This window comes from Hevea brasiliensis, chromosome 9 (genome assembly GCF_030052815.1).
Source record: "Hevea brasiliensis isolate MT/VB/25A 57/8 chromosome 9, ASM3005281v1, whole genome shotgun sequence".
NCBI lineage: Eukaryota > Viridiplantae > Streptophyta > Magnoliopsida > Malpighiales > Euphorbiaceae > Hevea > Hevea brasiliensis.
This window is the reverse complement of record NC_079501.1, coordinates 1,145,288-1,159,188: the sequence shown is the minus strand read 5'-3', so window position 1 is coordinate 1,159,188 and position 13,901 is coordinate 1,145,288. Positions and strand designations below refer to the sequence as shown.

The window sequence follows — 13,901 nt, the reverse complement described above, 5'->3', positions numbered from 1 at the left end:
TTCAAATAGCGATCCCACAATTTTTAAGCTGATTAAAAAATGGCCGATAACTCTCAACCGCCATATTATTATCCCTTCTGCCGTTACCCACAAGCCCATGGCGACGTGCTTTCTTCTACCAATTCACTTGAAACCGAAGAATTCCCCCAAACCCACCTCCTTCCACAGTCCTAAACTCACCTGCTCGTCCGCCACAACCCAATCCCAATCAGCTAAACAACATCTCCTCAGCCTCATCTCCGATCAAGACCGAGGCCTCAAAACCCAGAATGACCCTGAAAAGCGAGCCTCAATTATCCAAGCCATCGATGCCATGGCTGAAAAGGGCAAAGGTACGGTCACCACAGCTAATTCACTATCCGCCACGTGGCGTTTGCTCTGGACGACAGAGAAAGAGCAGCTCTTCATCATAGAGAAGGCGCCGTTATTTGGTACCAAAGCTGGCGACGTTTTGCAGGTGATAGATGTTGAGAAAAGGACTCTCAACAACGTGATCACTTTCCCGCCCTTTGGGGTTTTCTTCGTCAGGTCAAATATCGAAATTGCTTCATCTCAAAGAGTGAATTTCAGGTAATCATGATTGAACTGAAATGATGCTACCATATATAGCAGGAACTTCAAATTAGTTGTTATTGCCTTTGTTGATTGGAGATTTGATTTGGTTGATAACTAATTTTTAGTTGTTTCAAATGTCATGGTTCTGCAGATTTACGAGTGCTGTTCTGAGAGGGAAAAGTTGGGAAATTCCTTTGCCTCCGTTTGGACAGGGTTGGTAGGTGACTTTATTTTGTAATTGTCGTTTATATGTGGAAGAACTAAATAAGCAATGATCATAAATTAGCAAGTTAGCAATTAAAGGCAACGAGGTCTGTCTTACTAAACTCTTAAAATGATGAAATTTGTGGTTTTGAATAGGTTGAGTTTCTGAGTGTTACAGAATAGGTTTTGTAAGCATCTTATTCATTTCTAGCTCCAGGATATTGGGCTAGAAATTTTTATCTGTGAAAAATATGTTCTCATGGTTCTCCTAAGTGCCGCAAGTTGGTTTCCCTTTATACTTATATGCCATCTAATGAAGCCATCTCTTTTACCTTTAACTGATTTTATAAGGTCTACATTGCGCATGGCTAACCATTTCGGCTAGTCTTCTGCCATGTTATGCTTGCTTGATTCAATGTGTATTAAAAATGTAATTTGAAGGGCTTCTTGAGGGACAAAGAGGTTAAACTTGACCTCTCTTCTTCTAAAGAAGGATTAGTTTTAATATAATTTTAATGCACTTGTATAGCAACTTGTAATCTTCATGTAATTTTTATTTTGAAAAGCCTTTGACTGATAAGTTTCGTTTCAAAATTGTGCTGCCTATTGCCTTATGTTGGTCATATGCATTCCTTATGACAATTTACTGCTCCAGTTTGCACTTATTTCTTTATATCTCTAACCTGGTTTGCATTTTGCACTTTGATAGAAGGCAATAGGGAAGGGATGGTTTATTTACTTCTGCCATGATTTTCTATACTCTATAGGTTTAAGTCTGTGTACCTTGATGATGATATACGTGTAGTGAAGGATATCAGGGGAGATTATTTAGTTGTTGACCGTGCGCCATATGCTTGGAAAGAATGAAGAGCAAACATGGTGCTTTTCTGAATTATCATCCATTATTGGATACACTGTGAGTTCACTTATGATAAACTCAACTAATAAATTGGACTACCGGCATATCACCTTCTTTCTCTCTCTCTCTCTCTCTCTCTCTCTCTCTCTCTCTCTCTCTTCTTCCCTCTTGGTTGACATGTTTGTGTTACATTGCTTAAGGTAGATGTTATATTCAACCTAAAAGCTAGCTATTCTCACCCTTCCATCCTGCATGAATGAACAATGGGGCGTGATCAAACAGGTTTCTGTAGGAAGTGATTTTTTCTAAACTCAACCCATGTAATGGGACATGTTCTATAGAATTTGTATTATCTTTAGGTGTGTTCTAAGGGGTGAGTTAATCCTTTCTTTGCACTACTGGTGGGTTCCTAATAGACTTGAAAAAGGTGGTCTTCACATGGATCTTGGTTCAAGACTTCCAGTTGCTTCTGTTGCTGTCTTTTGGACCCTTCTTCCCTTCATTGCCCTTTTTTCCGGATGAAAATGCTTTTGGGACCTACATTTCAATTGCCATTTTGCACTTTCTTCGTTATGGCTTAGCATGTTCGTTTCTCCATCATTATCCTGCCGGATGTTTGCTTGTTGATTAACTTTAGTTCAAGTTGATGGCATCTCAAGGACTTTTTCACTAAAATTCTCTCATGGACTTTTTCACTAAAACTCATCTATGATGATTCACATTCAAAGAGGTAAAGTACACCGTTGTCTTTTACCATTCTCTGGCAGTCTTGTTTGGTCCATTCAAACTGAAGCATGTAGTAATGAGGGATAAGGTGGAATTATTGGAGATTTAAATTTTAGTAAAGCTTATTTTGGAAAGAAATTTAGGAAATTTATTTAAGTACTAGTATTTTATTTTTTTAGCAAATTTAAGCTGGTTTAGCATTTCTACTTAGTATTAGCCTCATATTAATAGGACTAGTTATCATACCATAAATGCCTATGTCATCTAAGTATTCTAATAGAGCTTATTATGATTATTGTTGACAATTGAGAACTAGTAAAAATTTTATTTTCTATTATATATATAAAAAAATTAATAAGAATTTTGAGAATTCTATCCTTTTTCCCTTTGTGTGTTATTAGTTCTACGTCAAGTTATAATACTAAAAAAAAAATCTCTCTGTCTCTCTCTCTAATTTTGTAGCACATCTTAATCTTAACATTATTTGTTGCATATTTTTGTCTTGCCATTGTAATATGAAATGCATAGTATCCTAAACATGCAAAGTGTAATTTTCAGGTTCAAATCTGTTTACCTAGATGATGATTTGCGGATTGCTAATGATGTTCGTGGAGATTATTTAATAGTTGCACGTGCTCCTTATAATTGGTCAGAGTGAAGGGTAACAATTTGGTAATTCGCCACTTGTATGAAGCAACTTTCAAATGCATAAAATTATATTTACTTCTATGAAGGTCATCTCATACAATCATTGTGAATCTTAGATTTTATTGTGCCACTGTTATGATCATCTACACATTTTAGTGAATATTCCGTCTGTATATGTGTATATCTTCCTCTTCACTCATTTTGTGGCCTTCTCTCAGATGGTGCATGTAGATCGCTGAACTCAACACCTCAGAGCATCCTAAGGGTTGTAGGAAGTATCATGTAACGTGATTTTTGCCTTTTGGCCATTGTACACCATGTATTAGCATTAAGGCCAATTCAATAATTTGTTGTATGTCCACGGAAGCTCTTTCCTGTAAATATTTTATGTTTTGGGTTTGTGAACATGTCTTGGGATTTGCTTAAGCTGTCAAAACTGAGGGTCTAGGAACTTGGCCATTTTTTTTCCCCGTCTTGCATGGTGTTGGAATTTTTTTAGATGCCATTGAAAAAAAAAAAAAAAGCTGAAAAAAGACTTTATTTTGGAGTTTTTATTAGTAACATATAAAATTTGATATTAATTTAACTTTTAATATCCTTAAGCTAACAAATTTAATAAGTTGCTTTTTTCAACAACAATTTTATTGATAATATTAAACGGGTTTTATATTGATTTGAGGTGGTATTATAATTATTAGAAGTTCAAGGCGCATCTCAAGGATCCTGAAGTCTGGGCACAAGGTGTAAAGGCGTGCTTATGAGTCAGGTGAGGTGTAAAAATAAACTAATTTATAAAAATAAATTATAGGTGCTGTAAATTTATTTAATATATATATATATATATATATATATATATATATATATATATATATATATGAGTGAAATTATTATTAAAATGTATTATGTTAATTTTACTTCAATAAATATAATACTGAAATGATGATTTTAATTTTCTATTATATTATAATTTTAATTTTTACTATATATTTAATTTAATTACAACTTACTATATAATTTAAAATTATTCAAATTAAATCCTGTAAATATATTACAAATAATTATGTATTCAATATTAAAGTGATTTATATTTAATATTTAATTTAAAAAAAATAAAAAATATATAAAGAAATACTAAAAACCACTAACCCATTTAAATCATCAATTAATTTAAACCACCAGCCCATTTAAACGTTGGCCCAGAATAAGACAAGCCACATGTCAGCTGCCATCCTAAAAAGGCAGTCGATTTCTACAATGGTGGAGCTGACCATGCTGGGGAGCGGCTGGGCGCGCCTCAATGAGGTCACCCGCCTTTGAAGGTTTGAAGCGATGTCCTCGGATCCTGGTGCGCCACGAGCCTGAGACGTGCGTGATATTAGTAATTTGTGATTTATGATGACAATTGTAATGTTTTTATCAGCATAGGTTTGTATTATTCTCGTAGAAATGCCATAAACTTGTAAAAGAAGAAAAGTACGCGAACAGTAATGGATCTTAATTTCATAATCTAAACTACCCCCGGACGAAATTTTAGTTGACTAATGAATAGTGACTTTTCTCACGTTTAGAGCATCTGAAGATGACGTTTATAAAAATAGAATCTTCTCCTCAAGCCCAACGAGAAAAAACGAACATGAGACCAAATGGGAATTTGGGTGTTTTGGGCGGCTGGCTGTGGCCTGTGGTCACTGTCCAGGTTTCTGCTAATTTTCCATTAACGATTGCGTCTTTTACTGTCATACTTAATTTTGAACAGCTTTCTTAACGCACATTATTTGAATGGATTTTGTAGTTTTTATTTGATCAAATAATTAGATTTTATTTGAATTCATTGCTTCTTTTTTTTTTTTTTAAATAATAGTAATTCACGGTTGGACACTACCTGGATACAGAATAATCGGGCCTAATAAAAAGATAGCCAACAGAACGAAGCTCGTGCACCGCAAATTGCACGGAGAATCCGGGTCGGACCCAGATATGCATTAACCCAAATCCAGTGGGGCCCCACAAGCGATAAAGGATCCACATGCATTGCGGGTTGGCCCAGTGTCGAGAAGAAAACCATTTCTGAATTCTGATGATGGAGTTGGGTATGGAGGACCCCACTAGTAATCCATGGATACAAGGTGTACCATAGGGGTTGGAGTACGGTATAATTCCCGGAAATGGGTGGGACTTGGGAGGGACAAAAGGTCTGGCTAGTGGCTACTGGACTTGTGGGCACATGATGGATGGAAAAGCAAAGGCAGCAAAGGAACCTTTTTTTTTTAAAAAAAAAAAAAAAAAAAAAAATCAGATGAGGCCAAGGCAATTAGGCAATGGTGGGTGGAAGTAGGCCTGAGCCTTGTGTGTTTTAGGATTTTGCGTGGGGCTGTGAAGTTTCTTAGCCTCAGGTTTGTTGGGCCCAATAAGTAAATCCGTGGCATGTTGCAATATTTTTGACAGCGACACAGATCCACCCTTAATTATTTTCGCGTTTGCTGTCAAGTTACGTAATGTCGGCGACCTCCCATTCAGTCACCCTTCTTCGCTCTTCCTATTTTTCTTTTCTTCGTTTCAATTGCCTGCACGCAGAGGTGGCCTTCTGTCAGTTAGATACTATTTGATATCAAAAATTCTTATTTTATTTTTTATTTCAACTGAATTTTAAAATTTGTCTCCTAAATAATTGAAATAGCTTCTTGATAATATCCAAAATTCCATGGATGTTTTGATTAAAGGTGGTCTTGATGAGGTCTTTAATTAAGAAGTCAAATGAGCTGGGCCAATGACTGTGACGTTGCCAGCATCATGAATTTAGTTGTCAATTGCATAATTGAAGAACTTTCCTTGTGTCCATTATATTTCATGACTTTGTTGCTTCATTCCACTCAGCACAGTTTTGTGTTCTCCAATTCCAACATAGTTGTACCTATTTCAACTGTTTATTTTGGGAATTTTCTTTTTCCCATTTTTCTACACCAACAACCCCACTCATATATTATTAATGTATCAATTCATAGGTATGATTGAGCCTTTATTATCATGTAAAAAATTTTAATTATTAATAAAATATAAATTTATTCGTATAGCAGCTCAAATATCGTGAATTAAAAAAATTTAAATAAAATATTATTTCACTTAGTTATTTTTATTCAATGCAAACGGTTTATATTTATCATATTTATAAAAAAATTATTTTCTTCATAATTAATTTTTAATAGAGTTTTAAATTTAATATTTTAAATGATTCTAAAATTATTAAGGTAAAAATAATTAGTTTTTACATCAAATAAATAGTTAGTTAAAAGAATTAATTTTAAAAATAATAAATTCAAATTACTTAACTTTCCAAAATAAAACTACGGTAGTGGGGCAAAAATTGACACTTGGATTGGGATCAAATGCAGTGAAGCTGAAGTTTTTTAGACGATCGGCTCAAATCCAACAAATTTGATATGGTTTAATTGAGTGGTTGAAATTTAATTTTTAACTGCTAATTTAAAGTATCACTTCACCGATCAACTCATTTATTATTTAAGATTTTACATGATAATTAAATAAGTAATTAACATAAATTACAATAAAATATTATTTAATTTAATTAAATTACTTTTTGTTTTTTATTATTAAAAAAATTAAAAAAATATAAATAATAAATGTGTTTAATAGAGATAATAATAAACTTTAAAAAATTAATTAATACTATTGATTTTCTCAAAATAAACAAATAAAAATAGACAAAAAATAACAATATAATTTTAAATATACTAATTAGTTCAAATAATACTTAATTGTTCAAATTTTATTTAAAAAATATTTAAACTCAATCTACTTTAGAAACAACCAAATAAAATCTATTATTATCGGCATTATTAAAATCAAACCAATTCATGATTTTTTAATAATTGCTTACTCGGGCTAATTATAATAAAAAATTAATTATATATTAATTAAATATTAATTCCACCTTAATTAGCTTCAAATTTTTAACCCTCTATTTTCAAATTTTCAGAAATTGGGGATTTTGAAAGCTTTGTTGAAAATACATGCACACTTAATTTAGTAATAAGAATAAATTATTATCAAAATTATCATAAATTTAATAAAATTTTTATTTCCATATAAATCAAGAATACATACTTTATAAGTGATGTTAGACGCTTAAGAGTCGGCCCAAGCTAACAGGAACTCTACGGTCGTCTACCCGTCAGATTTTTTTTTTTTTTTATATAAATAAAAGCACACACCAAATTTAATGATAAAAATAAATTATTATTAAAATTATAATAATTTTAATAAAAGTCTTATTTTTATATAAATTTAACACACGCTCCGCACAATCTTTATGAAATGCCTAAGCGCGATTTTGGAAGCCTTGTTTATTACTCAATTTCAATGTCTTCTGAGTTGAGTCGGTGAAAAATGGGACCACCATAGAGGTCTGCTACACCAGAATTCCACAAATAGCCTGCTCCACGGAATGATCTAATCCACCCACTTTCATCCTCTCTACCCCACAGAACCCTTCACCGTCCACGTGGCTTTTACACTCATCACACAATTTTAACAACTTGTCGTCTCAGGAGTGAAGCAGTGAACTATGTTTACGATTACGCACGACTTGATCACAGCTTTCACTCTCAAATTCTTGTTAAATAAATTCCATTATTTACAAAATTAAATAATTAATTTATATTTTATTTGATAGATTAAGTTGCTTTGTCCTATTGTACATTTCATGCATGTCTTATTGTTTTAGTCTTCTTCTTGTAGTTGTACGCATGATGTGTGAGTCATAAACCTTGTTCGTATTCTCTTCTGATAAGCAATGTCTTCTTTCTGCCTTTTAGTGCCTTTCTGACATGCAGACTAATGGTCCCCTCCCTTCACTTCAAGGATGGGGAGATTTTGGCTTCTCATTAATACCCACACATACATATATGATCATATGTCATGTTAAAAGTTTTTAAGGTATCTGACGTATGAATTAAGCATATGGGTAGTGTATCCTTTATAAAAACTTAATAATTGTCTCTCTGGAGCTAGCCTTTAAGATGAGTTACAGTAGATTTCTGGAGAAGAAATGTGATTGTGATATTAAGTAGCACCAAACTCCAGCAAAAGTGCTGGACAGATATTAGCTTTCGTATAAAATGAATTCTCACCCGTTTTAGTAGGTAAATTAAGTCTAATTTATTTGGCTGCATTAGGGTTAGATCACATCAACTTTCCACCTTTCGGGTGGATCATATGTATTATTTAAGAAGCAAACATTGAGCAAATTAATTCAAAGGAGATTGTACATTAAAATAAAAGAAAAATGTATATAAGAGAGACGCAGTAATCTCTTAGTTGGGTCATCTCCATTCTCCAAATGATCGTTGCTGGAGTTCGAAATGGAGGCCCGTGACGTCCTCGTTGCGTAGCAATGGTGGAATTTTAGCACACCTCACTTTGATAAATTCCATGTCAACTTTTATATACCAATAATTTTCTGAAAATATAATTATTTAATTTATTTTAATTAAGAAAACAAATAAATAAAAATTCGCAGTAGACATTCATGGTCATGACAATGATTGAAGCATTCCTCCTGGGAAATGAAACAAATTTTAGATATGGACGTTTCGTTGAGAGTCCCTGAATTTTTCCATTCTTTCTTCTCTCTCTGTCTCTCTTTCTCTCTCTCTCTCTCTTTATCTCGCCACATTCAAAACTTTGTGGTCGCAGCAAATATAAATTATAGAGACATGATTTGATTATATTTAGTAATAAAGAAATGACTTCAATTGGAATTATTTAATTTGATTTGATTGATTCATGAACACGTATACTGCCAAATTACTGCAGCTGGGCTGCTTTGCAAACAACTGCAGTATAGCACTTACATCAATTAAGCTTGCGATTGTGATTGGGATAATATCTAAAAAATAATTAAAAAAAAGTTATTTAATTATTTTAAAAAATTACTTTCTTAATAGTAGCTCCTGCATAATACTAAACTTGTCCTTAACCTAACGAATACTAAACATGTCCTTAACCTAACGAAAAATATCCTTAAATAATGATAGAAAGAAACCTTAGGAGCTAATTGGAGTAGAAATAATTATAGCTGAGTTAGTTAACAATGATGGGTGTATTAGTTTGGGCGATAATAGCAATAGGTTCAAGTTCTAGTTGTAAATCATCAATCCTGAGGCCTAACCCCCCAAAAAGGCAGATAATTGGTAGCTTTGCCAAACCCACCTAGGCCTCTATCAGCCCCCATCACAATCACCACCATCTCTATGTATCAGCCTTGCTTGCATTTTATGTCGATTTTGCATCTACACAACTTAATCTAATGAGCCAATTTCATTCAATGGAATATTCAAAACGTTCTTAGATATGTAAACTGAGCAAATGTAAAAATAAATCAAAATTCTGGTCAGAGGAATTTGTTAGAGCACAAGAACCTAATCCTGACTCTTGCTCTATACTCTTTCCTCCTCTACAGGCAATATCACTAGAATGTGAGTCATAATTTACATAAAAATATCCTCTTGAATAATATTTTTCCCATAATGATTTTAAATTTTACCCTAAAAATCTTCACGTTAACTCAAAATCTACTAACCATGCATACATCAAATTATTGGATCTTTAGTAATCAAATCTTCATTTTTAAGTTTCAACCTTCAAATTTTCAATTTTCACATTTCAACTCACTTTGGACGTATTTACTTATTTCTTCATATTAATTTTCACTTCATTGACTTCACATATCTTACTTTCGGTTCTCCACAAGTTTTAAGCTTGGGATTGTAATTGTACACGCAATTTTCTTTATACTATAATAATTTTTCCTTCAACCGATCTTACTAAGATTATTTATAAATTCTTATGCCAATTATTATAATCAAAATCACTTTATAGAGATTGTGAGAGTCATAACAAAGCAAATAAATATAACACAATATTTAAAAAAGATTTATATTTTCATCAGGATACTATATTCACGTACAGTCATTATTATTTGCCGCTATCAATTGAATTAATTATAATAACTATATATATATTAATAAAATTTTGAGCAACATAATGAGAAATGACGTTGGATGTCTATCAATTTCATTTCATAGTCAGCTCAAGATCCTAATTAATAATTAAGTATATAGATTAAACATCTTCTTTATAAGATTAAGATTAAAAAAAAAAAAGTTATAAGGTGACATATGCCACTTACTTTTAAAAGGGGTCTAAAAGGCAATGGCATTGGCATATGCCTTGCACGCTATGAATGCCAAAAGAGAAGGAGATTTGGAGTTGGAAGTGATGTGATGAAACCCAATATTTAAATATTAGATATGGCACATAGACGCCTCAAATCTTATAATTTAAGCCAAACAAACAGAAGTTAATTTGGAGAGTTGACTATAACCTTTTTCTCGAACTATCTTAATTAATTAATTAATTAATTAAATCCTTCCACTTATGCAAATTGCACATAAACAATTTTAATTCACGGCTTCCATTAAAGCTGAATTGTTTTTATTAAAAAAAAATATATATTTTATACATCAAAATATATATATTAAGATAAAGATTTATTGCTATAAACTTTTATATTTAATTATTTATAATGATAAAAAAAATTAAGATGTTTATTTTTATAGAAGGTTAATATCATCTCAACACCACCATATGAATATTATTATACATAATCGAGTCTTAGGGTTCACGGCCAGTGGTGATAAATTAATGGTAAAATATTCAATTTAATCTTTATATTGGGAAAAGTTTAATATAATTTATTTGTAATTTTTTATTTAAATTAATTTAAATTTTTTAATTTAAGCATAATTTAGTCTAAAAATAAGTTTATTGATTTAAATAAAAAATTAAAATGTTTAATTTCTTAATTTTATGACTAAATTTCATAATTTATTAATTTAAATCTAAAAATCAACTAATTAAATCAAATTTAAATTGAAATTTTAAAAAGTTAAAAACATGTTAAATTGAAAGTATAAGAAAGTATAAAAGTGTAATTAAGCTTTAATTTATATATTAATAATAATAATAATTTTATTTTTTTATAATTATAGTTTAATTTTATTAAAATATATTTTTAAATCATTTATTTTGAATATATATATATATATATATATATATATATATATATATATATATATATATAGAAAGCATATATACTAATGCTGGCATGGGATGAGTAATTGGAGGAGCCCAACTGACGAGAATTCTTAAACCAAAAGCAGATGGAAAGACTACCGGCCCCACGTGATGCTTATCAGCTTTATCGTGTACAAACAATCTTATGTATCACACTGCACCATTCCTCTTTGTCCTAGTTCATATCCACCTTTTGTTTTCACTTTTTAACTTTATTACTATGCCTTTCACTCGCACTTAATTCTATGTATACAATTTCTAATTCTTGATGCATAGGCCAAAAGCATAATATAATATATATATATAGATATTTTAAAATACATTATATGAAAATTAATCTTAATATATTTTAATTATAAAAAAATTTAAATTTATTAAGGCTTTGATGACGGTCCAGGGAAGTGATCAGAAGCAATAGAAATGGAGGTGCGAAGCAGGTTGGTGTATTTCTCTTTTGATTATGGTGTTGTAGACTCGGTTTAAAGGTAACTAGTAACCGTGGGTGCTGTACTATCAAATGGTGAGATTCCTGAATTACCCTTATACATTCCATTTAATGACAACCTTATCCCTTCCTTGTTATAGCCACCAACAGTTACCATCTGCTTTTACCACTTTACGCGTCCCAAGGAAAACATACTCATTCTCTCCAATAGCGCGTGTAATTACTCGCCGATTCAAAATAATTTAATTATTTTAAAAAATATTTAAAATAATATTTTTTAAGAAAATTCTTTTAACATTTTAATCTTTAATTTCAAACAGAGTTTATTAGAGGAGGATAGGAATGTATGGTAACACAAGTAAGGGTCACGCACCTTTGAGGAGCGCGAGGGAACAAATTGTAACTGCCAAAATAAATACATGGCAGAGGCAAGAACCAGAACAAGACAAACAAGGAAAAAAGAAAAGGCAAGAAATGAAATAAAGGAAGCTCAGCATGGGACACAACTGTCATTTCACTCATCTAAAATTTTAAGGTTCACAACTCTCTCTTCTAACTGAAAACGACTGCAAGCAACCTGTGGTTAGCTGAGTATATTTTTCCCTGTGTATTTATTATTTTCTGTGGGATTTATACACCGACTCGAAAACCATTGCCAGTTCTTTATATATATATATACATATATATAAGCGGGGGAGAGAGATGTCGCTTTTGTGGTTATCCCTCTTCTCTTGTTCTTGGGTTGGGTTTTTCTCTCACTAGTATATATTTATATTCTCTCTGTTTAAGGAAATTGAAAAGCTTCTTACCTCCCATCAATGGTGGATCTTCAAACTGTATGTTGCATGTGCGGCGACGTCGGTTTCCCTGACAAGCTCTTCCGTTGCAGCAAATGCCGCCATCGCTTTCAGCACTCGTAAGCTTTTCTCCTCCATCATCATCACTCGCATCATGGTCATCATCATCTTCCATATATACAGAAACACGTGTTCATATAAATATATATCATTCTCGGCTATCCTCATCCTGATCGTATTTGATAGCCACCCATAACTGAATTCATCTCTTTCTCATCAAAGGAATATATTTTTCCATATCCACCAAGCTCCGTGTCAACCACCACCACCATAACTCTTGCCGCAACCATACAAGGGAACAACCAACTTAGCGTCGCTGTCTATATGGAGAAACACTGGCTAATCATCCTATAAGATCATGTTTATGTTTTTATTTATCTCGCCATCATCTTGCTTATGCAGTTTTATTATTATTTTCTTTTAATCTTTAATTCATATTTAGGTATTGCAGCAACTACTACAGTGAATTCTCGGAGTCAGTTGAGCTGTGTGATTGGTGCCAGAGCGAAGAGAAGAACGCCAGAAATGGAAACTCTTCGAAGAAATCAGCAGCCGGACATGATAGTGGAGGAGTTACTAACCGATCGGAGTACTCAGGTGACAAAATCAAGCAACATGATCGTGAAGAGAGCACCGCCGAGAAGGGAAAGAGCTCGAGTGGTGTGCCTTCTCCAAGAACAGCTACTCGCAGGTACAAGCTTCTCAAGGATGTGATGTGTTAAAACGTTAACGGGGGAGTTGGTGTCAAAACCTTTTCTTGGGTGTTCATAGTAGCAAATACTAATTATATAAGCTGTTTCTTTTGGTGTTTTCTTTTGAGTTATGGATGCGGTTTGTTCATGCTATGTTTTGATCAGTTAGTTGTTAATAAAATAATGCGACTTTTTTCAATACGATCGGTGGCACAAGCTCTGAAGCTTGTAATTTTTCCAGAATTCCAGAATTCCTTCGTAAATTACTGTTGTAATTTACTTCTGTTATATTTTGGCCTCTCATAGTAAGGATTTTACTAGATATATAGGTTTCGTGCCAGAAAAATGGTTGAGCTAGCCATAGGTGACTTGTTACTCACCAAAAAAATCCAATTCGGTCGGAAAATTATCTTTAAGAATTATATGCATACCGTGCTCAAGACAAAACAGTTGGATAAGGATTGAGCTATACGTATATAGTTGGTGGTCTCTGAAGAATATTAACGGCTAGCAGTGGAGATTGCTGTATGGGTGGGTACACTAGCTAGCTTAAGGTGGTTTGAAGTATGTTGCAAAGCTTATAGGGTTTGTCAGTGTCACAGCAGGGTTCCTGGGAGGAGTTGCACTCTCTCATTTTGCTTTGTTGAGTCTCTTAAGAAATTAAATGCAGTCGGGTACCTTTTGGCCAAAAGAAAAGAATTCTTAGTACCTAAACCTGCAAACTTTTACAGATTCATTGAAGACCTTTAATTGCTAGGCCC

General features: G+C 32.6%; 2 protein-coding genes across 4 annotated transcripts; both read left to right on the top strand.

Annotated features, from left to right (window-relative positions):
- Window positions 1-30: 30 nt before the first annotated feature.
- Window positions 31-3,460, top strand: LOC110666940 (probable plastid-lipid-associated protein 11, chloroplastic). 2 transcript variants are annotated; one of them, XM_058152313.1, is made up of 5 exons: window positions 31-570; window positions 707-772; window positions 1,527-1,675; window positions 2,903-3,016; window positions 3,211-3,460. In XM_058152313.1, exons 1-3 carry the CDS (start codon window positions 98-100, stop codon window positions 1,624-1,626), a joined length of 639 nt encoding a protein of 212 aa, XP_058008296.1. In that variant the 5' UTR covers window positions 31-97; the 3' UTR covers window positions 1,627-1,675; window positions 2,903-3,016; window positions 3,211-3,460. The 2 variants fall into 2 exon arrangements, with proteins under 2 accessions (XP_058008296.1, XP_021683315.2); XM_021827623.2 differs by lacking the exon at window positions 1,527-1,675.
- An 8,756-nt stretch (window positions 3,461-12,216) lies between these two features.
- Window positions 12,217-13,341, top strand: LOC110666952 (uncharacterized). Of its 2 annotated transcripts, none has more exons than XM_021827635.2 (2): window positions 12,217-12,507; window positions 12,900-13,341. In XM_021827635.2, the coding sequence occupies exons 1-2, from the start codon at window positions 12,410-12,412 to the stop codon at window positions 13,168-13,170; spliced, it is 369 nt and encodes a 122-aa protein (XP_021683327.1). In that variant the 5' UTR covers window positions 12,217-12,409; the 3' UTR covers window positions 13,171-13,341. The 2 variants fall into 2 exon arrangements, with proteins under 2 accessions (XP_021683327.1, XP_021683326.1); XM_021827634.2 differs by having other exon boundaries at window positions 12,229-12,507; window positions 12,891-13,341.
- Window positions 13,342-13,901: the final 560 nt, after the last annotated feature.